At 41.3% G+C, this 25,638-nt stretch overlaps 1 protein-coding gene across 1 annotated transcript in view; it reads left to right on the top strand.

Annotated features, from left to right (window-relative positions):
• VPS8 (VPS8 subunit of CORVET complex) overlaps window positions 1–25,638 on the top strand; it is a 77,450-nt gene that overhangs the window by 35,194 nt on the left and 16,618 nt on the right. Inside the window, exons 28-40 of the mRNA XM_067002096.1 lie at window positions 1,055–1,174; window positions 2,538–2,594; window positions 3,010–3,092; window positions 4,206–4,290; window positions 5,330–5,428; window positions 9,414–9,503; window positions 9,960–10,006; window positions 14,866–15,007; window positions 15,727–15,816; window positions 16,245–16,287; window positions 16,933–17,036; window positions 18,453–18,531; window positions 19,944–20,026. Of these exons, the coding sequence (XP_066858197.1) occupies window positions 1,055–1,174; window positions 2,538–2,594; window positions 3,010–3,092; window positions 4,206–4,290; window positions 5,330–5,428; window positions 9,414–9,503; window positions 9,960–10,006; window positions 14,866–15,007; window positions 15,727–15,816; window positions 16,245–16,287; window positions 16,933–17,036; window positions 18,453–18,531; window positions 19,944–20,026 (1,122 nt within the window). The remainder of the gene's footprint in view (window positions 1–1,054; window positions 1,175–2,537; window positions 2,595–3,009; window positions 3,093–4,205; window positions 4,291–5,329; window positions 5,429–9,413; window positions 9,504–9,959; window positions 10,007–14,865; window positions 15,008–15,726; window positions 15,817–16,244; window positions 16,288–16,932; window positions 17,037–18,452; window positions 18,532–19,943; window positions 20,027–25,638) is intronic.

The following is a 25,638-nucleotide window of genomic DNA, read 5'->3' on the forward strand; positions in this document are numbered from 1 at the left end:
CCTTGCCTGTCTGTCTCCACTTGTGTAAGATAACTGTTAGCCTCTCATGGGGATCTAGAACTCCGAGTCGCTTTGAGGAATCAATTGCATTTCCCAAGCTTATACTGAATGGAGTTATAAACTGTGAAATGCTCTGTCTCTAGGCTTTGCTAGAGCACCTCTCAGATGTTAGCTGACAGAGTTGTTCAGGTGATGGATTTCTTCCAGCTAAACTCCCTACTCTTAGAAGGGGGACTCTCCAAACGTGGTCATTTCACATTCCCTTAGGTTTGGGATTTTTTCTTTTTAGAAGCATGAGACATCGCGTCAGAACATGTCATGCTTTTTTACATGCTAGACAGGTGATGAGCACACTCCAGAGGTTTCAAACCCCTTTTGTAGTGTTTTTTCGCTACACAGGTTTTCTGTAATTTCAAGTCAAGTCAGCACAGCCATAAGTTTCTCAAAACATTCATTGACTAACAACTAATTTAATGTGAGAAAAGAAACTTTTCTCCTAACCCACGCTCATTACGTAGTCATTTGATCAGCTCTTCTGCATACCACACCTGAAGTGGTGAGTGCCTGAGGCTTGAAGTCAAAATGTATTTTTTTTCCTCCTATAATTATTCATTTTTTTTTTTCATCATGTGATATTTCTGCTCAGAAACTCTGTCACATATCCAGTGATAAACACAGACTACAGAAATGGAGAAAAATGTAGGTTTCCTTGTTGCTGTTTGGAGCCCCTTTACACCCCAAAATTTATGAACATGCAAGAAATCTTCCTTTCAATATTGGGCAGAGAGGCCCAGCCTCTTCAGCCTTGGGGCAGAGGTGCTTTAGCAAGGTCACATCCACTGCCTGTGTCTTCAGGCCACATAGAGTTGAATGCCATGGAAGGTAGCTAGTTTTTTGAGCTCTAGGCTCTAGCATCAGGAGATTTCAGGCAGGAGGAGGCATGATGGTTGTACAGTGCTTTCTTGTTGCAGTCTCCTGATGGATTTTGCAGCTGCCTATAGGAAAGTAATCACTTGTATTTCTGTCTCTCTCTCTGCTCCTTAATGTTTCTTAGGTCATGGTAGAGAATTCTGACTTCACCCCATCACAGGTTGGCTGTCTCTTTACTTTCCTTGCCCGTCAGCTTGCCAAACCCAACAACACGTTGTTTGTGAACAGGACGCTTTTTGACCAGGTAAGTGTTCCTTTGTGTGGAGCAGAAAAAATCGTAAACATGGTCCAGCACCAAAGAAAATGCGTCTAGGTATGTAGACTAAAGCAATCCTAGGAGGACTGGTGCTTTATTATTTTATAATAAAGCAGGTAGCATCTTGCTGGGAATTACACTTTCAAACAAGTGGAACAGGAGAGACCACAGAAGCACAGTAAGGTCTGAATTTCAGCCTGCCTGCTGGAGTCATGTGAGAAATAGGGTTGTAGGAGATGGAGCAACTGTAGTAACACCTCTGCTCTTCTCCATGGAATGGGAGATTCCTGTGGCCACCAGTATTTGAGGAGAGAGAAAGCAAGGCCCATAAGGGCAGGAACCAATCTGTTTTTAAGCCACAAGGAGTGTTTTGATGACTGTTGTTGCTTGTTAGGTATATGAGGACATCAACGTAAGGAGGCAAGGGATGCCAACTGAAATGACACTAGTGGACTTACAGAACTTGTATATGTATGTAGCTGGCAGTTTCTAGTTCCCATGGTCACCATCCTTCTCTGCTGTGTGAAATAAGCTGAAATGCACCAATGCATGCCTGAAGCTTGCACATGTTAAGTTTATATTAGAAATTCTTGGGACTGAGAAGGGGGCTTTAACAGCTACAGCAGTTGTGCTTCAGTGATAATACGGAAATATGAGCACTAATAAAGAATTAGTTAGAAAACAGAATCATAGAATCATTTAGGTCGGAAAAGACCCATAAGATCATCAAGTCAACCATCACATAACACCACCAAGACCACCATTAAACTGTGTCCCTGAGTGCAATGTCCACATACCTCTTAAATGTCTCAAGAGACAGTGACTCTGGAACTCACTGGGCAGCCAGTTCCAACGCCTAACCACTCATTCCATGAAGAAATTCTTCCTGACATCTAATCTAACCCTCCCTTGGTCAACTTGGGAATGTTGTCCTTTGTCATGGTTTAAGACCAAACAACTCTGTGGAGGCTAAATGGATTTGGATACTGAAACATTTTAATTACAGATATATTCAATTTTATGAATTAGCTGACTTTACAGGATCAAGTAGAGATTAGCTCGTAGATGAGTAGTACGTTCAAATTGCACTGTTGTGTTCTGATTTGCTGTTGACATTGCTGGTGTTCACAGTCTGCTCATTTTGAATGCTTCTGGACTTCTGTGCATCTCAATGATCAACTGGTTGCTTGCATGGTTTGGTTATCTATTTCTTTTGAGCTTACCAAAGCTATTCCGGGGTTTAGGACAGGTGTTTGATTCTATTTATTTACTTCCACTGCAGAAGAATTTCACAGGCTAACAGCTATGCTAACCAGGCTTAACTCACGCTAACTTTTACATCCTTGCACAGGTCCTTGAATTTCTGTGTAGTCCAGATGATGACTCCCGCCATTCAGAGAGGCAACAGGTAATTGTCTTCAAGGAAACATTTCTTTAAGTGCTAGGTATGGCCAGACTGGCCTCACTGGGCACGGATGCTGGCAGAAAAGCATAGGGAAGGTTATATGCCAAAAGAGTTACCTAGCATAGGAATGGCAGCCAACAAAGAGTAATTGGGCAGTGCTGTCCAGAGCAGGGGTGAAGGAGCATCCTTCCCCAGTGTTGCCTCCAGGAGAGGCTTGACAACTGTAAGAAGACAGGCAGGGAAAGTTCTGTGTAAATGCATTACCTTTGTAGCTAATGGCACAATCAATTAAAAAAAAATCTGTAAAATATGCCCCGTGTTAAACAAAGTTTAATGGAGCAGGATCAGTGTACTTTTGAATGGCACTGGCTGTTATGCTACTACTGCAATATAGGTAACTGCTCTTCATTATCTACAGGTCCTTTTAGAATTGCTTCAGGCAGGAGGGATAGTACAGTTTGAAGAGAGCCGTCTTATCCAAATGGCAGAAAAAGCTGAATTGTAAGTTGTCATGCACAATATATAAATACTGTCTTTAAAACTCCTCCAAAGCCTTTTTTCCTCCACATGCCATGTTTCTAGTTTGCAGCTTTGTTTGGGATTATTTTCCCTATGCATTCACATATGCTTCATTTAATATGTTCATATTTAATCTGTCCCAGTCTCTTCCTGCTATCTCACTGGGTGTACTTACCCCATCTTACCTTACCGATGCTTTCTGTAGACTGGTGTGAATATTTAGCATGAAACCCTGTGGGGCTTGATAAATTTTGGCACTTCCTATCCTAGAGCCCAAGGCATTGCTCAAAGGTATAGTTGTATATTTGAATGCTCTACCACTGACAGATGGAGATTACTTGTTGGGGTGAGGCCCACAGGTGGATTTAAAAGCACACAAGTGTCTGGAGCCACCCCCATGGTACTCATTTTAGAATTGAGTAGGAGAGACAAAATGCAGCGTCTGGAAAGGCTGAAAATTTCCACCATCTCCTTTAGCTGCTTTACCCATCCAGAAAGTGTCTGTTCATGCCTGACTGAGTCAGCCAGGGGGGCATCTTCATCCAAGTCTTCAAATTGGGTGCCATGTGAGTTAATCCACCATACTATAAAGGAATAGAAGGATAGATGGTGGCATATGCTACACCTGTTCTCCTACATGTCCTAGAAGGAGTTACTAGACCAAATTTTTCAGCCCTGATGAGACTCAGAAATGCATTGTTAGCACCTGAGAATCAGAATCACAATCGAGTGGGTTACTGAATGTCCACATGGAGTTTTTTCTCCTTGCTTAAGGGATTTTGAGGGCCAGAATCACCAGCTCTGCCACTTATGTTAGAGCTAAAAGAAGCATGGTATGGAGCTATTTAGCAGGCTTTTCACTTCTTTCACCTCAGTTGCACCCTTTTTTATCTAAAGTCTTCCTGACTCAAAATATTAAAGGTGTTTATTAAAAACTGAAACTAGGAAGCTGTGTCATACATAACACATTGCTAACTCATATTCAGTGTATTTCTTCAAATCAGGATTGTAGATTCGCCTAGCTTAGAGCTGACTACATTGTGGAAAAGTGATCTATGAACGGCAGAACGAGTGAAACCTGATTTCTCGTTTTAGTTACCAGATTTGTGAGTTTATGTATGAACGAGAGCTTCGCTATGACAAAATCATTGGCTGTTACCTGCGTGATCCAGTGAGAAAGGTAACTTTCTTCTCCATAGCAGTGCAGCCTGTCCTGCTGGCAGTGGTGTGAAAGAGCGCAACAGTCCTGCTCTCCTGTCGTAATTCTCTTATAAAATGTCTTTCTTTACAGCTGAGTTTTCTTATAGTCAAGGCTAATGTGCTTATGAGCATGTGTTGCTGATTTTTTTTAAAGCTTCGGAGTTTTTGGTTTCTCTTTCAATTTAAGCAATGCTAATACGTAAAACTTGAGTACAAGGTGTGATTTATTGCAAATACTGCTAGTGGCAATATTTGTTTCTGTCATTAGTCCCTTCTTTTTGCCTCCCTACCCCACTCCCTGACAGAATCTTTTTGCCCCGATTGCCTCTTTGCAATTACCTTCTCCATTACTATAAGTTGCATATTTGCTGCAGTTTTTGTGAGGTATTCTCTTCCCCACTACCAGCAAAAGCTGGGAGAAGAGTCTGACAAACTTGATCTCACCAGCTCCTTATGAAAACACTATGCTGAAAGCTGTGTGGGTGAAACAGTAGGAAGAGATAGGTTATAGTAGTGAGGTGGTCAAAAATGTGGTACTTGAGAGTATCTGTGCTGAGCGCTGTGCAAGAGAACCTGGGGAAGAGACTGATAAATATCAAAGAGCAATTCAAGAATATGCTGGGAAGACAAAACTGACCCACCTTCTGGTTAAATATTCCTTTCTTTGCCTATTCTTTTAGTTACAGTCATGTCCTGTCTTTTTTTCCCTGTAAGCAAGAGGCAGATATTTCTAATAGAGGAGGAACAATTCTCTTTAACCATGGTTCTTAACACTTTTAGTGTCGATTCTGGTCTTCTTGGCTCTTTTTTTTTTTTTTTTTCTCCTGGCAGCTCTTCAGGAACTATATTTCGGGACATATAATCTCACCTGCAGATAACTTATCTTGACTTGCTGACTAAGAGAGGACTAGCCCTGAGGTCATCCTAAGACTGTTTGAAGTGTTCTCCTTTAACAACATCTAATGCTGTTAACAGCACTGCAGAACATACTATACCATTTATGGTTTTATGCCTTACAGGAAGAAGTTTTCAACTATATTCACAACATCCTGTCCATGCCTGGCTACAGTACTGAAGAAAAGCAGTCAGTGTGGGACAAAGCTTTGGAACATATAAAGGTACAGTGTATCTTACACCCATGATACCTGAGCTCCTGCTAACTGTGGATCCAACTGATGCTGTTCTGTAAGCAGAGGTGTCACAATGGTGAATCAGCAACAAAGGGACGTTTTGGAATTGTTACAAAAACCAAGTTCAAAATAGCTACAAGCTTTGCCTTGCTGTGTGACGTCAAGCACAGATTTCTGTTCTCTCCAGGCAGAATGCTTGTAGCTTTCATGTCTTCTGTGGGGATGAAGGGCATTGATAGGGAAACTGATGCAAATGAAGGAAGGTCATGCCAAATTGCTCAAAATATGGCAGGCAAAATCAGGAAGTTATGTAAGAAATGCTGCAGTATTGGTCTGACTGTCTCATTGGTCTTAGCTTGGACTTTTAGTTAGTGGCATCCTGGAAGTGCAAATTCACTGACATTTCTTCTCAGCTTTTGGCTTGAACAAAACGATTAACTCTTACTTTAAGTTGCTTGTGTGGTTTAGCAGTGTCATACATTAATGTGAATACGTTTCTCAGATTCAAGCTGGCTTCCTTGGTTTCCTGCTTTCAAGTGTTGTTCTTTGGGTAATGGCAATGTATAAGGAGATGATGGCTCATGAGTGCTGTGTAACAGGAAAGTGATCTGTGAGCAAGCTTTTTATCTTCTGAGCATGCAGCAGTAGGAGGTCAGGACATTGATATCGTTGACCTCACAATCTGTGGTATCAAATTCCTCAGATTACAATGATGAGGATAATCAACTTCAATACCCTGGTATTTATAACCTATGGTAAGATGAGGTCATAACATCTGCTGTAAGACACAGCTTGTTGCTTGACTAGCTCTTCCCATCTCTCTCTCTCTTTGCTTGAGGGGATGGAGATGTCTGAAACAATTGCCCAGTCTGTAGACATGGGGAACGCATTATATCTCTAGTTATACAAGGTGCTGTCAGTCTATTCCAGGGTGATCTGGAGTTGAGCCGGGAAAATAACTCTTGCCTATAAAACATGCGGTCATGCTTTTGCACAGACTACTTTAGCAGAAAATCACCACAGAAGTCTGCATCCTGCAAGGGGGACAAAAGAGTACCAGGTACCATTTGGAAGATAGAGAATACTGTTAGTCTCTTCCAGAATTTGAAAGTAGTGGGTGACTAGTGAGAAAATGGGCCAAGAGGAAGATCGTTCAGAAGACAAAGAAATGCTGTGAATCCACCTGTATGACATGCAACTCACCGAGCTCACACCTACTCTCCAGATGGGCTTTCAGAGCCTGTGGGAAGTGCTAGTGGTGATGGTTGTGCTGTGGAGGCCTCGCACGTTACTGTCTTACCAGAGCAACTGTGGATCCATGCTGGGCTTTCCCAGTTGAACAAACTGCTGTGAACAAACTGCTGTCCACTTTGCTGCTTCCTTCTGACTGCTTTGTTTTTCTCTCCTACCGAGTTACCCTGGTATTGGTATATACAGCCCAAATTGCTTGGCCTTAAGAGTGAGCGAGCTTCCCTTTGTAAGTCTTGGTTTGTGTCTCTGTCAGTGACAAATGTGTCTCCTTGCTGGGTCGATTCAGTCTGAGGCTGTTACGATTGCTGTTCCATGCTTGGGTGTCTTAGGACAAATCAGAAATGTCCTGGGTTGCCCTTCTTGTTTCCCATTGTGCTGTACTGGTTTTGATAAACTCGTCATAGGCTAAGACTGCCAGCTTTTCATAGTGAGTTGTTTGGTTTTATTTTCTCAATAAAAACAAATTTTATTTCGTTCTTTATTATTGTACAGAACCAGAAGTGCCCAGTGCCCCCATTGTCAGAGCTGCATACTTTTCCTGAGTTTGTCAAACCACAGAAAATACTCCTCTCAACTTGTCCATGGCTATCTTTAACAATTCCCTGCCTTAACAATTTCAACAGCCTTGCAGATTCTGTGGCTGCTCTCTTTTAATGACACTCCTTCACAGCTTCCTCCAGAAAGCTGCTGGGCAAATAACCAGTTCTGTGGGGTCACCTTTTTTGGGTGTTGCAACTGAGATCAACAACTCCTTTTTTCGGCATCTTTCTTTTTCAACGATTGGTGAACAGTATATGAAATTTCATGTGGTTTAGCAGCTTATTGACTACTATGGCCTTTTGCTCTTTTCCAGTGTATTAATCTTGCTCTCAAGCATTCAGAAGACTTAAATAGTAAATTTTACTAGGATAGTACATTTTACTAGGGTGGTGCCATGATTTCAGGTGTTTGACCAACAGTCCTTTTTTCTTCTGATTTATCAAAATAGCAAGCCAACACTTTCAGTTGAAACTGGAAGCCTCTAAAGAGGCTTTCCTGTTAGTACTTCTTTCCTGCTGTGTAATAGAAAATGGGGTTTCTGATCAGTGTCCTTTCTTATTTTTCTCCATCTTCCTACATGGCAATTGTTCATGATATTTATCTTCAAAATAAAGCCTAAGACCTCTTTGATCAGTGTTATTTGTGGCAGTCGCTTTGTCCTCAGACCCACGTGACTTGTGTCAGTATTGTCTCCTCAAGGACTGTCTGCCTAGGAAGTGCCATAGTCACAAACTCTTAAACCTGGGAGAGGCTGGAAACACAAGCCTAAAATCTGTTGCTTGGGGGGAGCTCTGAAGGTCACACTGACCCAAGAACTGCAGTCCGTTGCTGGAAGGCTGGACCATTGGACTCCAGCCACTCAGTCCTGTACTCAGCATGCCTGGAAACTCCCAGGGAGGGTTTGTACAGAGAGAGAAACAAAGTAAGGCTGTCGTGCTACATCCTTTCTACATGCTTCTCATTGCACTGCTGTAATTAAGATCTTCTAGGTCCTTTGGATTGCCTAGGCTTGTCAGATAAGAGTCATGCTTCTGAGTACTGGGTAAGCAACTGAAAGCCGTGGCTTCTGGAACAAAGCTCTGAAGTCAAACACCATGGAACTGGTTTACATAAAATAGACAAATTTTGCTTTGGAAACCTCACAACATACATCTTCTATGATAGCTCTTCTTTAAAGAGCTTGGGGAGAGGTCCTGTAGATCGGAAGAATAGCAATGCTCTTCCCTTATTACTTCCTTTCTTCCCTTTACCATGGTCTGTTGCTGGCATTCACTGAATTTGCTGGCTGCTACATCTGTCTGGGGGCTAAGCTACAGCTGAGCAACTTTTTTTTTCTTGCACATACACATTTATGAAGTTTTTCTTTCATCTCCCATACCAGTTGTTTTTCTTTAATGGAGCACTGTTTTCTCATTTGTAGGCTTAGCAAGGGCTTTTGTGAAGGTTTGCCAACTACCCAATGTTGGTCTGAAGCAGTTGCTTCTCATTTGGAAGCATGGATGCATTTGGAAGCACCAAGAGAGAAAATTCTGGGTTGTGTAAACTTGTATGATATGATGTCTTTTAGATCAGTCTTGACAGGAGGCAAATCCACAAGCATCTTAGTGGTTTTTTTTTTCCTTTTATTCTATAAAGGATTTATTCATTTTTTTTCCATGTCTGAACAGATAGCAGGGAAATTAACTGTTGCAGGAAACCTGCTGTTAAACCTCTGATTTGGTTCAGTTCAAGCCAGTTAAACACTTGAGACATGCCCTAGAGTCAACTGATGGCTTTGTTTCCTCTCTCTTCTCTCTTGCTGGAACTCTTCCCAGTTGGTACTAGCTGGTCTTGCTGGCATGGAGTCAAGTGGAATTGGCATGGAGGTGGCATGGAATTTCAGAAAATTTGATGAAATCATTTTCTCACCTTAGGACTGAGATGTTTTCTCAGTGTGTGAAGAGTTTTGCATACTTATAAGGCCTGTTGTGTAGTAAAATCATCAATTTTCAAAATTGTCTTTTTGTAAACTATCCTTTTTTTTTTTTTGCATAATCATTTTTTGTACGATAGCATTTAGTTACAGGCTTCATCTAGGCAAAGATACAGTTACAGTACATCTGAATGGTCTCAGTGATACTGCGTAATTACATTGTCTATAAAATTAAAAGTAATAATTTTTCTTGTGTTTCTCTCTCCAAAGGAGTTGCTGCTACTTAGCCCATGTAAAGCAGCTGACTTGGTAGCCATCCACTTCAGCGAGCAGATTGAGAGCATCATTACAAACCTTCAGGTAAAGTGTCAAACTTCATTGGTGTTGGCACTTCTTTACAGCAGTGTCGCCATTCTTGTAAGGAATGATTGCCAAGGGCAATGTTTAGTTGTTGCTGTGTCATAAATGGAGGAAAAGTGGCTCAGTATATACTCAGCTGAAGGAATTGCTACATTTGAACTGCTGCACCTGCTGGTGATGTTCTGGCCATAGTAAGGTATGATCTCTGAGTGGCTGTTTGTATGACTTGGTAATGCAGTTTTCAGTTGGGAGTGCAGCATGGCTTGCATTCAGAGATCAGACAGACCAGTTGTCAGCAAGCATTCTCAAAGAAAGTAGTACATAATTACTTAGCCAAACCATCTTCAGCAGTCACCAGACACGAACAGTATTTTGTTCAATGGATATAATTCGGGAATCGCTTTTTTTTATAGCAAATTACTTAAAGTAATAATACTTTCTCCTCCTGTTGTTCAGGACCAGTTCTTACTCTTCCAGTTTCTAAGGAGTCTGCTTGATCCGAGGTATGTAAGAAAATTGGACCATTGGCAAACTACATGGGTTAAAACACATTCCTTTGGAACACTACATCAACGTAGTCTACATCCAAGTTTAGGGCTTAGAAAAGGTGACTTGCTCTTCAGACTGCCCAAAGGTGAGAAGGATAGCACAGAAATAACACTTTTCTGGGGAGCGTCCTTTAGCAGAGCCCACGCCTGGCTTCCTAACTGGGAAGTGGTGTGGGCTTCAGTACGTGCAATGTGACGCCTCCCCAGCGTTGGTGGGAGGGCAGGCATTGTCGTAACAGCTTCTTTGGGAAGGCTGTGAAATGGTTACCCTGCAAATGAACTGTCACTTCTGTTCTCAGGCACTCACTGGTTTGATTACTTGACCAAGCCGCCCAAATTTAGCATAAATAGAGATGTGTTTTGATCTATTGACATTTTTCATTTCTATCATTTCGGAATTGCTGCTATATTTCACTGCAAACTTCTCCTTAACTAGTTACTTGCTCCATCTGCTCCTGTTCTTTCAGTATTTCAGCACTGAGTGTTCTCTTTCTGTTGAATTGGTTTCAAATGCTGTAAGGCCTTGATTTTACTTATTTATTTTGTAAGATATATATGCACAGCTCCACTTGCCTTCTAGCAATTGCTAGTGCTATTTAAGGAGAAAGCCTGTTTTGTCAATTAGTTGCAGATTATTGTGCTTTATGAGGGGGAGAAGTTGGAAGAGGTAATATCTTAAATTTAGATCTTAAATTTTGATGTGGTGTCAGTGTTTCAGCTCTTGTTGAAGTTAAGTAAAAACCAGTGCTTTAGAAGCTAGCTTGGAAATAATTGATTTTGGATTTTCCTTAGGTTTTACAATCATCTTTGTATGGAAGGGATTAAATCCCATGCCTAATGTGTTACTTAAAGGTCAAAATAAAAGAAAAATTTTGCGGAGAAAATATTTTGGTTTGGTTTATAAGAGAGAAATTGGATGATTTAGTTTTTCTGTTCTTGTTTTTAAATAGTAGTTAAGCAGAGATGGTACCCAGCTGGATGTTAACTAAGACTTTGTTGTTTGTGCTGTGATATCGCTTGCAGCAAGTGAGACCCAGCGAAGGTAGTAATTAACCTGTATTTTCATCTTGTGCGTAGAGTGGCTTCCATAATCTCTGAGTAATAGACATATCTAATTTAGCTCTACCACAGAGCTAAATACAACCGTTTTTCCTGTAGTTCTATTCTAATCAAAATCAACATGTATGATATGTTAAATCCAGGTGTAGGAAACAACTTCCTATATCTGATCCTTCAAAAGATTTCTGCTTTTATCTCCGACACCCCAAGATTCAGCAAGCTGTGTGAGGCCACATGACCTCTCTTACTGTGCCATGTGCGTTGTAGCAGTTTGTGGCCATTCCTTTTCCATCTGTTTCAAAGTCCTCTAATTCTCTGCACTACAGTATAATGTTCAGCATCCCGAGTAAGGGAGGTAGACCTTGTACTGACTGTGATGTAGCTGCCAGAATATTCAGTAAGCAAAAGATAAGCAAGAAAGTTATGCATAAAAGAACAAAATACTGCTAAATATTATGACTTCATGTATGGCATCGACTAACCTTGAAGAAAGTCTTATAAGCCCAAAGTTTAACTCATTGTTATTAAACTGTGTTGCCAGGGAGAAGCAGAGATCCTAGATTGCTGGAGGGACTCTTTCATAGCACTCAAGGCTCTGTGGTCTCTTTTCAGCGCTGAGGCTGTCTGCTTCGAAGACGTATCAAACTGAACTGAACTGTATCAAAATGAACTGTGCCGAGGGAGACACAGGAGGATGGAGTAATTTTACTTTGCAAGACCTAATCTGCAGATACACCTCTGCTTTGCACTATTATCTTTACATTAAATAGTGATTAGGTTCTTCTGAAAACATCTCTCTCTTGTCAATCTAAATGTTTATATGCTTTTTCTGAGCAAAATTAATATTAGAATAAAGATTCTAGAGTAGCAAAGGAGCTTTAACGTCTCAAATACGAATGATTGCTTGATCATATGGGGGACAAGACTCATCATGCTAGTATAACTATACTGAGTTGGTGGAATCGCATTAGGGATTTATTTGGCCCATTTAATTTTGCTGGAGATTTATTTTAAAGGAGCTAGAAGGGGGAAGGTAGGAAACAGGGTTAACAGAAATTGCTTAGGGAAATTAAAACCAGATGTCCTTATGGTTCGTATCTTATAAGCAGTCACAGAAAACAGAGAATGTAGCGTATGTTGCTCAGTTCATTGATCACAGCCTTTGCCACCTTTCCACTTTCTCAAGTTCCCTTCTAAAAAAATTGCAATGAAGCATGTCTGTTTGCAGCGCAAATTCATGTGTTGTACCAACACATATTTAACAACACAGTGTTCTGGGTCTATTAACGTATTAACAAATGCCAAATCTTATAGGGTGTTACTGTGGTTCTGCTCGCTGACCATGACTCTGGCAAGGCTCAGCTGTGCAAGGTTTTGTGAGAAATCCGTGACGATCTCTTCCTTCCAGAAAAGACCATGGCAGAGAATAGTTTTGCAGAGGAACTGTTTGGCATGGTTATACTGAAGATGAAGCAGGTTGTTGAGCTGAGCAGGACCTGCAAGTCTCAGGACAATTGCTTAGTTTTTAACATTATCAAAATCTTGCATTCTTTCCTTTCTCCCTTTTTGTGGATTTCTTAAGTGAAATAGTTAAGGAAAGATTGGCTTGCTCATAAGTCATGAATAGTGGGTGCCAGAGTTATTTCCAAACTAGAAGTTTGTTCTCATACTGAAATTGTATGACATGCCATTTTTCCAGTTTTGGTAGACAGAAATCATTTTAGACAAAGTGCTTTTTTTTTTTTTTTTTGTCTCTCTCCAGTGTAGTAGCAAAAAGGGTAGAACACTTGTTCTCTTGCAGGTATTGACAGGGTTTATAGGCTCTGTGTTGTGGAAAGAGTGGATGGTGAATGCAGGAGGTTATCTTTTTTTTTTTTGGATTCTTTACTTGATGTCAGAACACAATAGTTTGGATAGCAATTTTTGTATAAATGTGTACATATTTTGGACACTCTGATCCATAGCTGCGTTAGGCTTTCATTTCTGGGCAAATGCCATTTATTAATCAAGCAGTTGACATTGTGATTACAATAAGCTTCTTCAGGTTTGCTAGGGGCATGGTGTTCTCCTGGTCTTTCTTGGATGATGATAATTCTTGTAGCTCCCAGGAAATGGTAGGGTCGTGTCGTATGTTAGACCTTTTCCACCCTGTGGCTATGGGGTTTGCACGTCCACATACCTTCTGATTACAAATTTCTGTTCAGAAAGGTAACAAAGCTAAATATATACCTTGATCTGTTTTCTTTCCTATCACAAGCTTCAGAACAGGCTTAAGAACAGGCTTGTTAACAAATATGCTAACAGAGGGTAAACTTCTGTTGTTTCACTATGTAATGCATCAATTCTAGAACTGCTATGTGAAGTTTATTCCACAGTGGTGGTGAGTTGCTGTACACTTTGAAGGGTTGCAAGTGTTACGTCTGTCTCTCAGAAAGGATCATCTGTATCATTCCAGCTCTTGGAAATCTCTTGCTTTTTGTTGCTCTTTAGAAACAAGATGAGTAGAAAACAGGACACAGGGACAGTCATGGGACTGGTCAGAGTTCTGCTCTCTGTTTCCCCCATGTTAGAAGTTTACTCAGTAAGCCAAGGGATTGGAAAATGGCCAATGCACGAACCAGCACAGTGCCAACAGCTGCTGCTGGAAGGGACTTAGAGAAATTTCTTTTAGAGGAACAGCTTTAATAAATGAGTTTAATTGTGATCTGAGCTTTGCCTACAGAAGTTATCGAGGCTGGAATCGGCAGGGAAACCCTAGTCTGGCCTTCAGAGCAGCTCCGGCCAGGCAGCATTATCCACAGTCCTAGCCAGAAGAGAACAGTGTCATGTACTGCTGAGTGCCTGACCATCCTGGCAGTGTCACTTGTGACAGGTTAGAGGAGATCAGGGAGACAGCAAGGGCGGGAAACAGCAGCAATTGGAGATTTTACCTGCTTGTGCTGATTAAACAGGTCCCACGCAGGGAGATGAGGCAGATGTTTTTCGTTCCAGTTTAATATGGTTCTGTGGGGCAGCCGATTACTAAACCCTTGAGAGAAGACGCAGCCTTTTTCTTGGTGCTAAACAATATGCAGGGTCTGGTTTGAACTCTTACAGTTGGAAATGTGCTCTACTGATAACCATAGTGTGCATGGAGTTAGACTCTGTTAGAGCAACAAAAATTCACTAGTTTTGTTCGGTTTGAGAACTACCACTAAATAAAAACAGGGATGTTTCCCTAAAAGAAGCATGAAGTTATATCTGAATGAATTAGCAGAGGGGATTGTATTCTAGCAGATGAAACAGTAAAATGTGATAAAGCAGGTCAAAGAACAGTTTCAGAAACAGTAAGCAGAAAGCAATATTTCTTCAAGCATATTCAGAGAGGGTCTATAGGAAAAATAGGTGATCAGCATCTCTAAAAAAACTACTCAGAGACCGTAAGGCTGCATCAAAGAAATTACGTGACTTCTTTGCATGTCTTTGCTATAGAATTGCTGACGAAGCGTCTGTGCTGGGATCTTGTTTCACAGGGGTCTTTGATAGTCTAATTTATACTGAAGCATCAGTAGAATACGTTGTGGAACAAATGAAATGCCTCCTAACAGATATCTAGCACTAGTAACTAGTAGAGACAGCATAATTTTTCTCTTACAGACATATTTTTTACTTGTATAAAGTATAAGAGACAATACACAACTGAGTTAAAAACTCTTCTTTCCAGTCAAACTTCTGAACTAGAATTTGACTTGTCTCCTGTGTCTTTTATTTTCCAGAGAAGGCATCAACCAAGACTTGATTCATTTGCCACCCTGCATCACAGAGCAGTTCGTTGAGCTGCTGTGTCAGTACAGCCCAGATGACGTTTTGGAGACGCTTAAAGTTCTGGAATACTGCAGGCTGGAAGAAACCATCCAGGTAGAAAAGATGTGTAAAGACAGGGGCTAGGGGAAGCATTCGCATCAGCTCCTACCAAAGTTACGGATTAGTTCTTAGATATTTGGCCCCTTGAGCTGCTAAACTGCTCTCCTGCACCACTGTTAGCTATATTTAGTATCCTGTTTCTGAATTTAGTCTCAGGGCTAATAAGAAAAGGCTATTAGTACGCTGAATCTACCAAGTAACTGCAGAATACAGATCGTCTGCATTAATGCTGATTAATGTGTTGAAGGTATCTGAAATGATGTAGACAGGGGATTTTGGATAGCAACACTGCCAAAATAGGTATTTCTGCTCCAGTAGTGGGATTGGACTAGATGATCTTTCAAGATCCCTTCCAATCCCTGATATTCTGCGATTCTGTGAAAATTTGACTAATGTTGGGAGGGTGACTGTTTCTTCACTTTATGAAAATTTTAACTAATCATCTATCCTCGATCTGGATATTTATACGTGTACATATACAGATTTAAGGATTTTAACGCTGGTGGTGGCAATAGTGCAACTTCAGAAACAGCGCAGTGTAGCCAGGAGTGGTGGGGGCAGGGGTCTGGCTCAGTGCTCAGACTCGTTAATGTGCCTGTGAACACATGGAGACAAAAATCCTCTCTGACCATCCAGTTGTCCCTGTTTTGTGGAGTAAACAAATGCTGGCAGATTTCTTGAGATAGATTTTCACTTTTTTTTTTTTGACTTAGATAACCCAGAAACATCAGCTCCATGAAGCTTCCTCATATTTACTGGAGAAGAAGGGAGATATCCATGGTGCCTTTCTGGTCATGCTTGAGGTACTGTACGCTGAAATCCTGAATGTGGCATTTTTGCCATGCTCTTGGTCAGCGTGGTGTCCTGTGTTAAGGTTTGGGACAGTCATTGTTTCTCAATTTGTTTCCCACTACAATGCATGGAAGCATTTACCTTCTATCAAAAAACAATATGTTGAGTTGTCTGCAGACTCAGCAGTTCAGTGTATTTTTCTGGCTTGTTCTGAAGGCTGTCTTTAAACATCTACTAGGTAATAGATACTGAAATTTGTTTTTGTGGATCAAAAATAATGTTTCAGTTTCTGTTTTCCTTTCCATATTTAGAAAAATGTATACTATACTTATTATATTGGGAAATAAAATAAGGGCGAGCCTTAGTAACCATGCCTTTTTAAAAACACTTCCATCAAGATTCTGCAAGTTTACTGTTCTGAGTTCTCTCTTTCTTTCAGCGATTGCAGAGCAAGTTGCTGATGCTTACACAAGATGATGAAAGTAAGAGTTACCAAGTTAAATTCCACTTTCTTTTAAAAAGAGATAAACATAAAAATGTAAAATTCATGTTTGACAACTGGCATGATGAGATCCTTTTTCAGGTTTCTAGGTATTGCAGTGACATTTTTTAAATTGACATTCACGTAGCTGTGGTAGTTATACTGGTAACACTTCCTTATTCTTTCACTCTAATCTCTGTCAAATCTTGTAAACAAACTGTGATTGATTTTGTGTATGGTCAGCTGTCCTGTTAACTCTTTTGATTGCGACTTTTAAGCAGACTTCTCAGAGAATTAAGAATGTTCTGCCTACAGAAAATGAGTATATATGCACAGGTACACTCTTCACTGGCCCCAGGATTCAAGGGTGCACCTAATCAAATGCAGTGCTTGTATTTGTTATTTAATTGTACCCTAAACTACAGCTAAAATCTTCCTTATTTGATTACATGAAAGGTCTTATATGCCCTATTTATTACCGCATTCTGAAAGCGTGCCAATAATCAGGACCTGTCTTCATAATGCAGTAGCTCACTGTAGGGAACAGCTTTTAGATGAACAGCATAATTTTATTTTGTAGAATGATTGGGAGTTAATGTATCTAGTCATTTCTATAATTGCAATTTATTTTTCCCCAAAAATTTAGGTTCAGAACAACTCCCCTTGCTAGAAAACATTGAAGATACCTTAATGAAAACCATTGCTCTTTGCCAGAGGAATTCACACAACTTAAACCAACAACAGCAAGAGGTAAGAGAGTAAAAGCCATATCACTAAAGTCAACAAAGGCCTCTGCATCTCCAGAAGCTCTCTCTTCACGTGCTTTTTCCTTTCCCCACCTATTCCATACTGATATGTGTCAAGCAGCCATTGTTTTGCTCTGCCTTGTGTTCTTGTTGTGCTGCCTCAGGTTTTAAACCCGTGAGAGAAATCCTCACATGTGAAGCACAAAATAAAGTGTATATTAGCAGTGGAGAAGGAGATGAGATAGTATCCTTTCCCCATTTTTAGCTTTAGTTGAAATTTTGGCTTGAATGTTAATCAGGCACTAAAGAAAGCAACGGATCATTACTTGTGTAACCTTGCATCAAGCCGTTGGCATACTTAGGTTGGTGTCATCTTTATGCTGGCAGAAAGCTGATGCTACTTGCGCTGTGGCTGCAGAATATTGCTGTTCTGAATACTTGAAAAATCCTGAATTTAACGTTAGCCTGGTCTTGAAGGGGTGGAGACAATACAGCTTGCCTGAGCTCTTGCAGAGAGAACTGGGTACGCCTTGTATTGAGGTTGTGTTTTCATTTTGCTGATGTCAGTGGCATAGAACCTATTTTTAGTCCTAATAGCATGCATAACTTAGGTAACTGAATTCAAAACTGAGAATGTTGTTCCTGTGTCTGAAGATCTGACATGTCTGGAAGTCAAGAATTCTGTCACTTCTTCTTAGTGCTGTCCAGTGTAGGAGGTGACCTGCTTAGTTTCTTTTGTCAAATGATTTCATTGTGCAACAGACAGCTGCTGTGTTTTTGTTGAAGAGGTGACTACAAGTGCAGAGAGGGCTTATGGCCTGCCTAATTGGAGTTAGTGTTTTCTCTCATGCTGGGTTCTGTTCCACCTGGTGGAATTGCTTTGTTGATGCCCAAGAAAGATCAGACTCTAGTCACTGGATGAAGGGCCAGCTTCCCACGTACAATATCACGTGAATTCTCACAACTGGGGAATTTATATGTCTCTTTCCATTTGCGGACCTGTGACTGTGCTGTCTGTTACGTAAGCAGTCTCTACGTCAGAGACTTTGCATCTTGCATGTAGTAGTAGTTGGGGACTGTGAATGAAGTAGATTTCTTATGTTGTCAAAATATTAGGAAATAAACAGTTAGAAAGAAGAAGGAACAACAGGAGCCAAAGGTCTTCTCTGTGCTCAGATCCAATCAAACAGTATCTTGCTCTAATATACGAGCAATCTAGACTGAAAGCAGATCCACAAGTACTTTCTGATTACTTTAATATATTTCAGTTCTATTCCACTGCAGTGAAAACATAAGAATGTATTTTTGTTTTTCAGAATGTGCAAGTGAGCCTTCAGAAATGGACTTTGATACTGGTCACACCTCATTTTTAGTTTTGCTATGTTCTTACTGTTTTTTTCGTTGCATTCAATTATTTTAGGCACTCTGGTTTCCCCTACTGGAGGCTATGATGTCCCCACAGAAACTGTCTGGTTCTTCGCAGTATCGGTATGCTGAATGTAAGTATTTTGATTCTTTTGTGACCCCAAATATTAATCAAAGCCTGTGTGCTGTCTTTTGTCCTCTACTGATTGAATAGAAGAAAATCAGTTTCGTTACTCAGTTCCTAAATTCCCTGCTCTCGCAGTAGATCTGAATTGCAGTGGCTGTAGAACTGAGCTTGGCTTGGAGCTCAGTTGGGTAGACTGCAGCTGTCAGGTAATTTTTGTTTTTAGCTTTGAGTGGAAGAGGGACCCTACCACAGCCTCTTCTGATCAGCTGGTTCCATTGAGATGGTCTCTATGGAGGAAAAAAAAAAAAAATGTGCACAGTGTGTATGAAGGCTTTCTAGGCTGTAATTAAGTTTGTAAACTTTGGAAACTTCTGACATGACACTGTCATCTTCCCTACCTAGCCTTTTTGTTACGGTATCTCTTCATCTGTCTATTGTATTTAAAACTAGTAGAAAATACAGTAAATTTTCTACTCCAGTTCCACCCCCCTGAGTCAGTTGTGGGTGTCATTAGCACATCTAAAGTAGTACTCCTGAAAGGGACTTAGAAACTAGGATTTTGGGACAGAATAATGCCTTTTCTTGATTACAGCACTGTACTTCGCAGTGATTGTAATCATGCATGGTTAAGGATCACAACATGTTACAAGAAAATATGATGGTTGTCATCCTGTCTGGTCTCCCTCTATTTCTTCCCTTCCAGTGACTATTAGCTGTATCTGGATTCATGGGGATGGATTGATAAGCCAAAAATAAAAATCACCCCTCTTCCCTCAACTCATCTTTTCCTCTAAATTTAGAATGCCCTCTTGATTACCCATTTCGAGAGCTGATGCCTGCAGAATAGAGATTATCTGAAGTGATATCAGAAATGGTGAGAATGTAACACACTTGGATCCCACAGAACTGTTTTTGTTTTCATTCCTAATGTGCATATCTCCCAAACTGCTCTAGCTATCTAATTATCCCCACAAAGAAGCTGAATTGCTGGTGTCTGCATGTATCAGTTATTGGCTCTTACTTTAGGGAATTGGGCGTCGAGGGAGGGGTAAAAGACATTTCATGCAAAGGTTAATGCTAGGAAATCCTGGAGTCATTGGGATTATAACATGAACTAGGGATGCAGGTTGACTTCTGTTAGCAGTAAGAAAAGTGAATGACAGTGTTACAAAGAAAGTCTCAAGATGTGAAAATTTACTGTAGGTAGGAAGTAGGAGGGGAGGAGAGGCATTGTGATAACATTTTTTATGTATACTTTCTGATGCAAAAAGCTGCATGTGCTTAGTAGAAAACGTGCACAAAAGTGGTGAAAATGGTTCTCATACTAGAAAACACGAACTGAAATAAAACTCTTAATCTGAAAGATGCCCCTCCTTGAATCCTAATGAATGTTGGTGATTTTTATGCATGATATTTCAGCCTTGAAGAGTTTGACAATGCAAGTGCTGAACAACATGGCTGCATTTATCGCTCTTCCCTCAATCCTACAGAGAATTCTGCAGGTGAGTTTCTGAAAAGAAGAAGAGAGTGCACAAAGTTTTACCAAGCTATGCTATTCAGTTATTGGGAGCAGCTGAACACATTCCTGATGTAACAATTTTTAGGCCATTAAATGTCAGATTGGCTGATTGCCTGGTTCAGAGTATTTCTGTAAAAGTTCAGCTGGCAAGAAGTAAGTTGAAAAACTTGGTAGAATGGCCTGGAGAACTTGGCAGTCTGAGGAGACATGGGAACGCACACATCTTTGTGAAACCAGGTAGTTTCTGCAAACCAAATAAAATGGTATCTCAGAAGCTGGAATTACTTTGAAGGGAAACTCTCAACTATGGAGTCACAGAGTGGTTAAGGTTGGAAGGGACTCTGGAGATCATCTAGTCGAACCTCCCTGCTCAAGCAGGGTCACCTGCAGCACATTGCACAGGATCATGTCCAGGCAGGTTTAGAATATCTCTGGAGAAGGAGATTCCACAACCTCTGCGTGCAACCTTGTTCCTGCACTCTGTCCTCCTCACAGAAAAGTCCCATCGTATTCAGATGGAACTTCCTGTGTTTCGGTATGTACCTGTTGCCTCTTATCCTGTTACTGGACACCACTGAAAATAGGCTGGCCCCATCCTCTTGACACCCTCCCTTAAGATCTTTGTGTATGTTGATACGATTCCCTCTCAGCATTCTCTTCTCCAGTCTAAAGAGGCCCAGCTCTTTCAGCCTTTCCTCATAAGAGAGATGCTCCAGTCCGCTGGTCATCTTTCTAGCTCTCTACTAGACTCTCTGCGGTAGTTCTATGTCCCTCCTGTACTGGGGAGCCCAGAACTGGGCACAGTACTCCAGGCGAGGTGTCACCAGGGCTGAGGAGAGGGACAGGATCACCTCCCTCGACCTGCTGGCAACACTCTTCTAATGCACCCCAGGATACCCCTGGTCTTCTTGGCCACAGGGACACACTGCTGGCTCATGCTTAACTTGTTGTCCACCAGGACTCCCAGGTCCTTCTTTGCAGAGCTGCTTTCCAGCAGGTCTAGGCACTGCTACAGAGGTAAAGCCACTGGGAAGTTCTTAAAACTTGGAACTAAATATGTTGACAGTCATTTAGATGAAGTGCTAGAGCGGACAGTTATGGGAACGTTAAAATTTGTAGGCTTTGGAGAGAGATATCAAAACTGGGCCATTTTGGTTGATGTTATGGTGTACAATTTGAGATTTTTTAAGTGAGCAGCAAACATTTTACAAAAGAGGTGATATCAAATATGTGTCTCGGGTTGAATAATCACAAGCAGAATTGATTTGTTAAATTGTAAAATAGACAAAAGATGAGGTAGGGATTTAATAGCAAACCTTGAGAAATGCAGAAGATGAATTAGGGAAATTGTCTGAATTGTGTGGTGGAACAATTGAAAGGTTGAGAAGGTGCTGAATTACTCTTCACTTTCTGGTCCAGATGGAAGGAAAAGTGGAAAAGGGGGACAGGCTTCATGGGGTGAATGCATACCTGTAGCACCTATTAGTTTGATTTTAATATTATGCACAATCTCAGGTTTTGGAAAAAGTCATAATTAAAGACATTGAAAGATATAAATGAGTGGATAGAAAGGGTGATCAAATAAAATACTGTTTTATCAGGGGTAGAAAGTGTCAAGCAAACTTAATGCCTCTTCAGTAATGTTTCATTCCATTTTAACAGCAGCATTAGTTATGGTTTCCTGTTGAGCTTTGTTTGATGTTTAATGTAGGCAGGAAGTGGTACAAAAGCTGTGAATGAGTAAGTGGGGAGGTTGGCAGGGGGCTCTCCTGGTTTGTTTTGGGTATTGCCAGAAGGTGGGCAGGGGCAAACCAGTGACCACTGTGAAGACAGCACATCTGGGAGGTATTGCAGTGCGGACGAGGGTCCTGATCCCCCTTGGGAAGACTTGGAAACTCTTGTTTCCAGGTCTTCAAATATTTCGTGCCCTTTTTTGTTCTCAGAGTCTCTCTTCTTAAGCAGAAATAAAACTGTCTGCTAGAGGCTGGAATTCATGTCTTGGGGGCAACACAAGAGTGAAATGTATTTCAGTTGTACAGTGAAATGGTTGGTGTGGTGGCACTATTGCCTAAGGTGCGTCATGAGAAGTACTGCTACTATGGACAGAAATGTCCAAGGCATTATTTAGCATAGCATGTGCAAATCTGTTGACCGGTTTTGGAGGTATGGGGAAGATTGCTCCTGTTCATCCCATTTCCCTGGTCAACTTTACAAATTCAGTCTGACAAAACAGAGATTTAAGAGGCAAACATTTCTGTGCAGCTGCAACAAAAAATGGTGAGAGATGACGACTTATAAACACATTCTGGGAGAGGAACTGAATTCCTGGTAACAAATATTAGTATAACTTCACAAAGCAGTAGTTAGTAATTAGTACCTTGTAGCTTAAAAGCAGGTGTAGGGAAAATAGTGTTATAAACCTCAGTATAAGATCCTGTGGAAGAGAACATGGTACTGATTTATTAGATCTCTAAGTTGATTTTGCCTCTTTGTGCTTGTTCTTTCATAGATTCTATTCACTCACATATTTGCATATACCTACGGTGTATGGGAATGAGTGGTCAGACCATGCTCATTTGTGGGCAGCACAGAAGGTGTCAGCTGTCACCTCCTCACTGCACCTCTGGGGTTCCTCTGTTGATGACTGCTTAGTACTGGGCAGCCTAATAAAATCCTTTAGAAGTTGCTGGCTGTTATAAGGTGGATTTTTACCTCAGAATCTCACTTAAGCTTTTGTAAATCGTGGTCTGGATTGCTGCACGTCATGATTTCTCTGGTTTTCAATATAGGCTTTAAAGATACATCTGTAGTCTGCTACAGGTGTGTGATAACCTGCAAACTTGTCATCCTCCTCGTGTTAGGATGTAGGGTCTCCTGATAACGTCTGTGCTGGGCTCTGCACAGGTCTGCAGCCTTCTGAGCTTGGCCTAACACCTTCAGCTTTGCAGCTGGAAAGTGTCTTTTGTTACCAAGGCAGACCATTCAAACCTTTGTTCTTGTGCTTAAAAACATGCATTTCCATTCACATGACATTCATACCAACCTTTATTTCTGTTACAGATCTCTGAATGGGATTTTATGAGACTGAGAGGCCAACATTGCTGTAGGTCACTTTCATAGAATCAGAATCACTAAGGTTGGAAAAGATCTCCAAGATCATCTGGTCCAACCATCCCCTTACTGCCTACTAAACCATGTCCCTCTTTCCATAGTGTTGTAGCTGTGTTTTACTAAACTGTTGCTTCAGGGCTTGCAGTGGATGCCTGTGGGAGTTTTCCTTTAGGTTTTATTTCAGCGCACAGCTTGGCCCGTGGAAGAAAGGTGCTTTGAACTCAGCTGGGAAGATGATGTGAACAGTGATGAACGTGTCTTATAGCGTGGCCATGTCTTGGGTGCTCAGCTCAGATATTCAGGGGTTTTGACCACTCGTTGGGGTGGTTTGGGATCAGGAACAAGACTTCCCCTGTGTTAGACAGTTAGCACTGTATTTTTTTGCCTCCCTGCGTAGTGTGATCTGTCATCTGCTTCCTTGGATTGCTTGGGAATGCCACTTAAGTGAGCTGCAGGGAAGGTTAACAACACGGCATGCTTACATGGTGCTTCCCCAGAACAGCTTTCTGAACTAGAGGTTGTCTCTTTCTTGTTAGCCCTAGGTTGGATATTCCTTTTGCAAAGCTGCGTAGTGACTCTTGAAGCCACGTGAAATTCTAAACCCGGGTGCCAAACAGCGCTGTCGTGGCTCTGAGCAGTGTGTAGCTTGTTGAAAGCGTTACCGATGTGCCACTTTAACTGTGATCTTAAGTGAATACTTAATCTAGCTCTTCTGGGCCCTCTTTCTCAAGATATTTCTGTGAAATCCAGAAGTACAAGGGGTGCTTGAAGTCTGAAAACACCCTCGAAAGCTGTTGCAGCAGAGGTCAGGTTTTTGTGGTGGAGCATAGATGAGCTGGATCTGCTGGTGTGGAAGGTAGAACAGCTGCCCAGGAATTAATGTGTTTTTGTAAGGTGGATGACATCAGTAAACTGAGGTAGATTATCTTCCCTTTTCTGAAAAGGAATTAGATTATTCCAGTTTTAGTGGACTGTTTTTCTTCCTCTTCTGTGCTTAACTGCCTAGAGATTATACCTTATGCAAATGTTAACTTTGCAAGCAAAATGCTGCGCTAAAGGGCACCTTGCAGTGAGCTGGGACCAGACTCCACAGCTTTCACAGAAAATTGGTAGATTCGTGGCATCTGTCTGTGAAAGTGCATTGACTCAACTTTATACTATTGAAGTCATATGAAATAAAGATTAATAGATTTATGTTCTTGCTCATCCTTAACAAAAACGTTATTTATTAAACAGTCTGAAATAACCACGTTAGGGGTGATACTAGAGGAATCCTCTTGAGCGTTATGGAAAAATTCAGTGTCATTACAGATGTGAACGCTGTCTGATGAGGGCTGAAAGGTTGAGTGTTAATTCCCTTACAGAGCTCTAATCCTTCATAAATGTTTTGTAAGTCGATCCAGCTGTTGCATCCTACAAAACAGAGAAATAGAGAAACCAGAAATTTACATCCTACCTGTAGGAACCCCATACTGGGGAGGGAAGGAAGGAATCTCTAAAATCTGTTAGCATGGAAGCAGAGAGATTCAAAAAGCCTTTTCTTTAATTTTTTTTCCCATACCTGCTTAGGGTCCTGCCTGTCCTTTTCTTTCCAGACCTGGAGGTGTCTGGATTAATTTTACGTACAAGAGTTACTCTGTCCCCTTGCAAATCAGATGAAGCTTCAGCTGCACATGAATGCATTTTCTGAGTTCATAGCGCATTAGCACAGTTCTGTGAGTGCTGTCAGCAAAGAAATTTCTGTTTCCTGGTCCCAGGAAAAAGGGGAAATGGAGGAGACAGAACTGGCTCAGAGGCTGCATGAGCATCTCTGGTTTGCATACCAATACTGGCCGACTTTTCCCGAGGTGTGTGTTTGTGTAGCCATGCTGGGCAGTGAGTTTGGCTTTGGCATACGATGGTGAGTGCGCCACATCCCTGAGGAAATAACCAGCCAGGGGAAAGTAGCTGTGTTCTCTTCCTGACTTGGCACAACTCACTTCTAGTAATGGGCCACCCCATACAGTGCATTCAGAGCATGTATGAATCCCAGAGACAAATTTTACAAGGTGGAATTAATGAAACATATTCCTCCCTGAAGGTAATTGATCCCATCAGGCTCTTGTGGCTGTAAATTTTGTGAGGGCTGAAAGCAGCAAATTGGAAGAAAGCTTTATAACTTGCTAGGAATGTGGACTTACAGATCTGGATTTCATTCTCAAGGCAGGTAAACAGCTGCAGCCTAGGACTGTGCAGCACTCTCCTTAATGGCTGCCAGCAGGAAATGTGCATGGGCCACTTGCACTTGACTACCAGGCTGTAAGGTTTTGCTAGACCACATGGCTCCTCTGTAGAGGAAAGCCAATTCTCTTCCTATCTGCTGATTTTTTAGAGACTATCAAGCCTGACTTGAGGAAAAACTGAGCATCTGAAAGGTGGCCATCAGACTCACATCCTTCCTCTGCAACTCTGAAGGTGGCTCTTTGATTCCTCTCGTGTTCACGT

Source organism: Anser cygnoides, chromosome 9 (genome assembly GCF_040182565.1).
Source record: "Anser cygnoides isolate HZ-2024a breed goose chromosome 9, Taihu_goose_T2T_genome, whole genome shotgun sequence".
NCBI classification, from domain to species: Eukaryota; Metazoa; Chordata; class Aves; order Anseriformes; family Anatidae; genus Anser; species Anser cygnoides.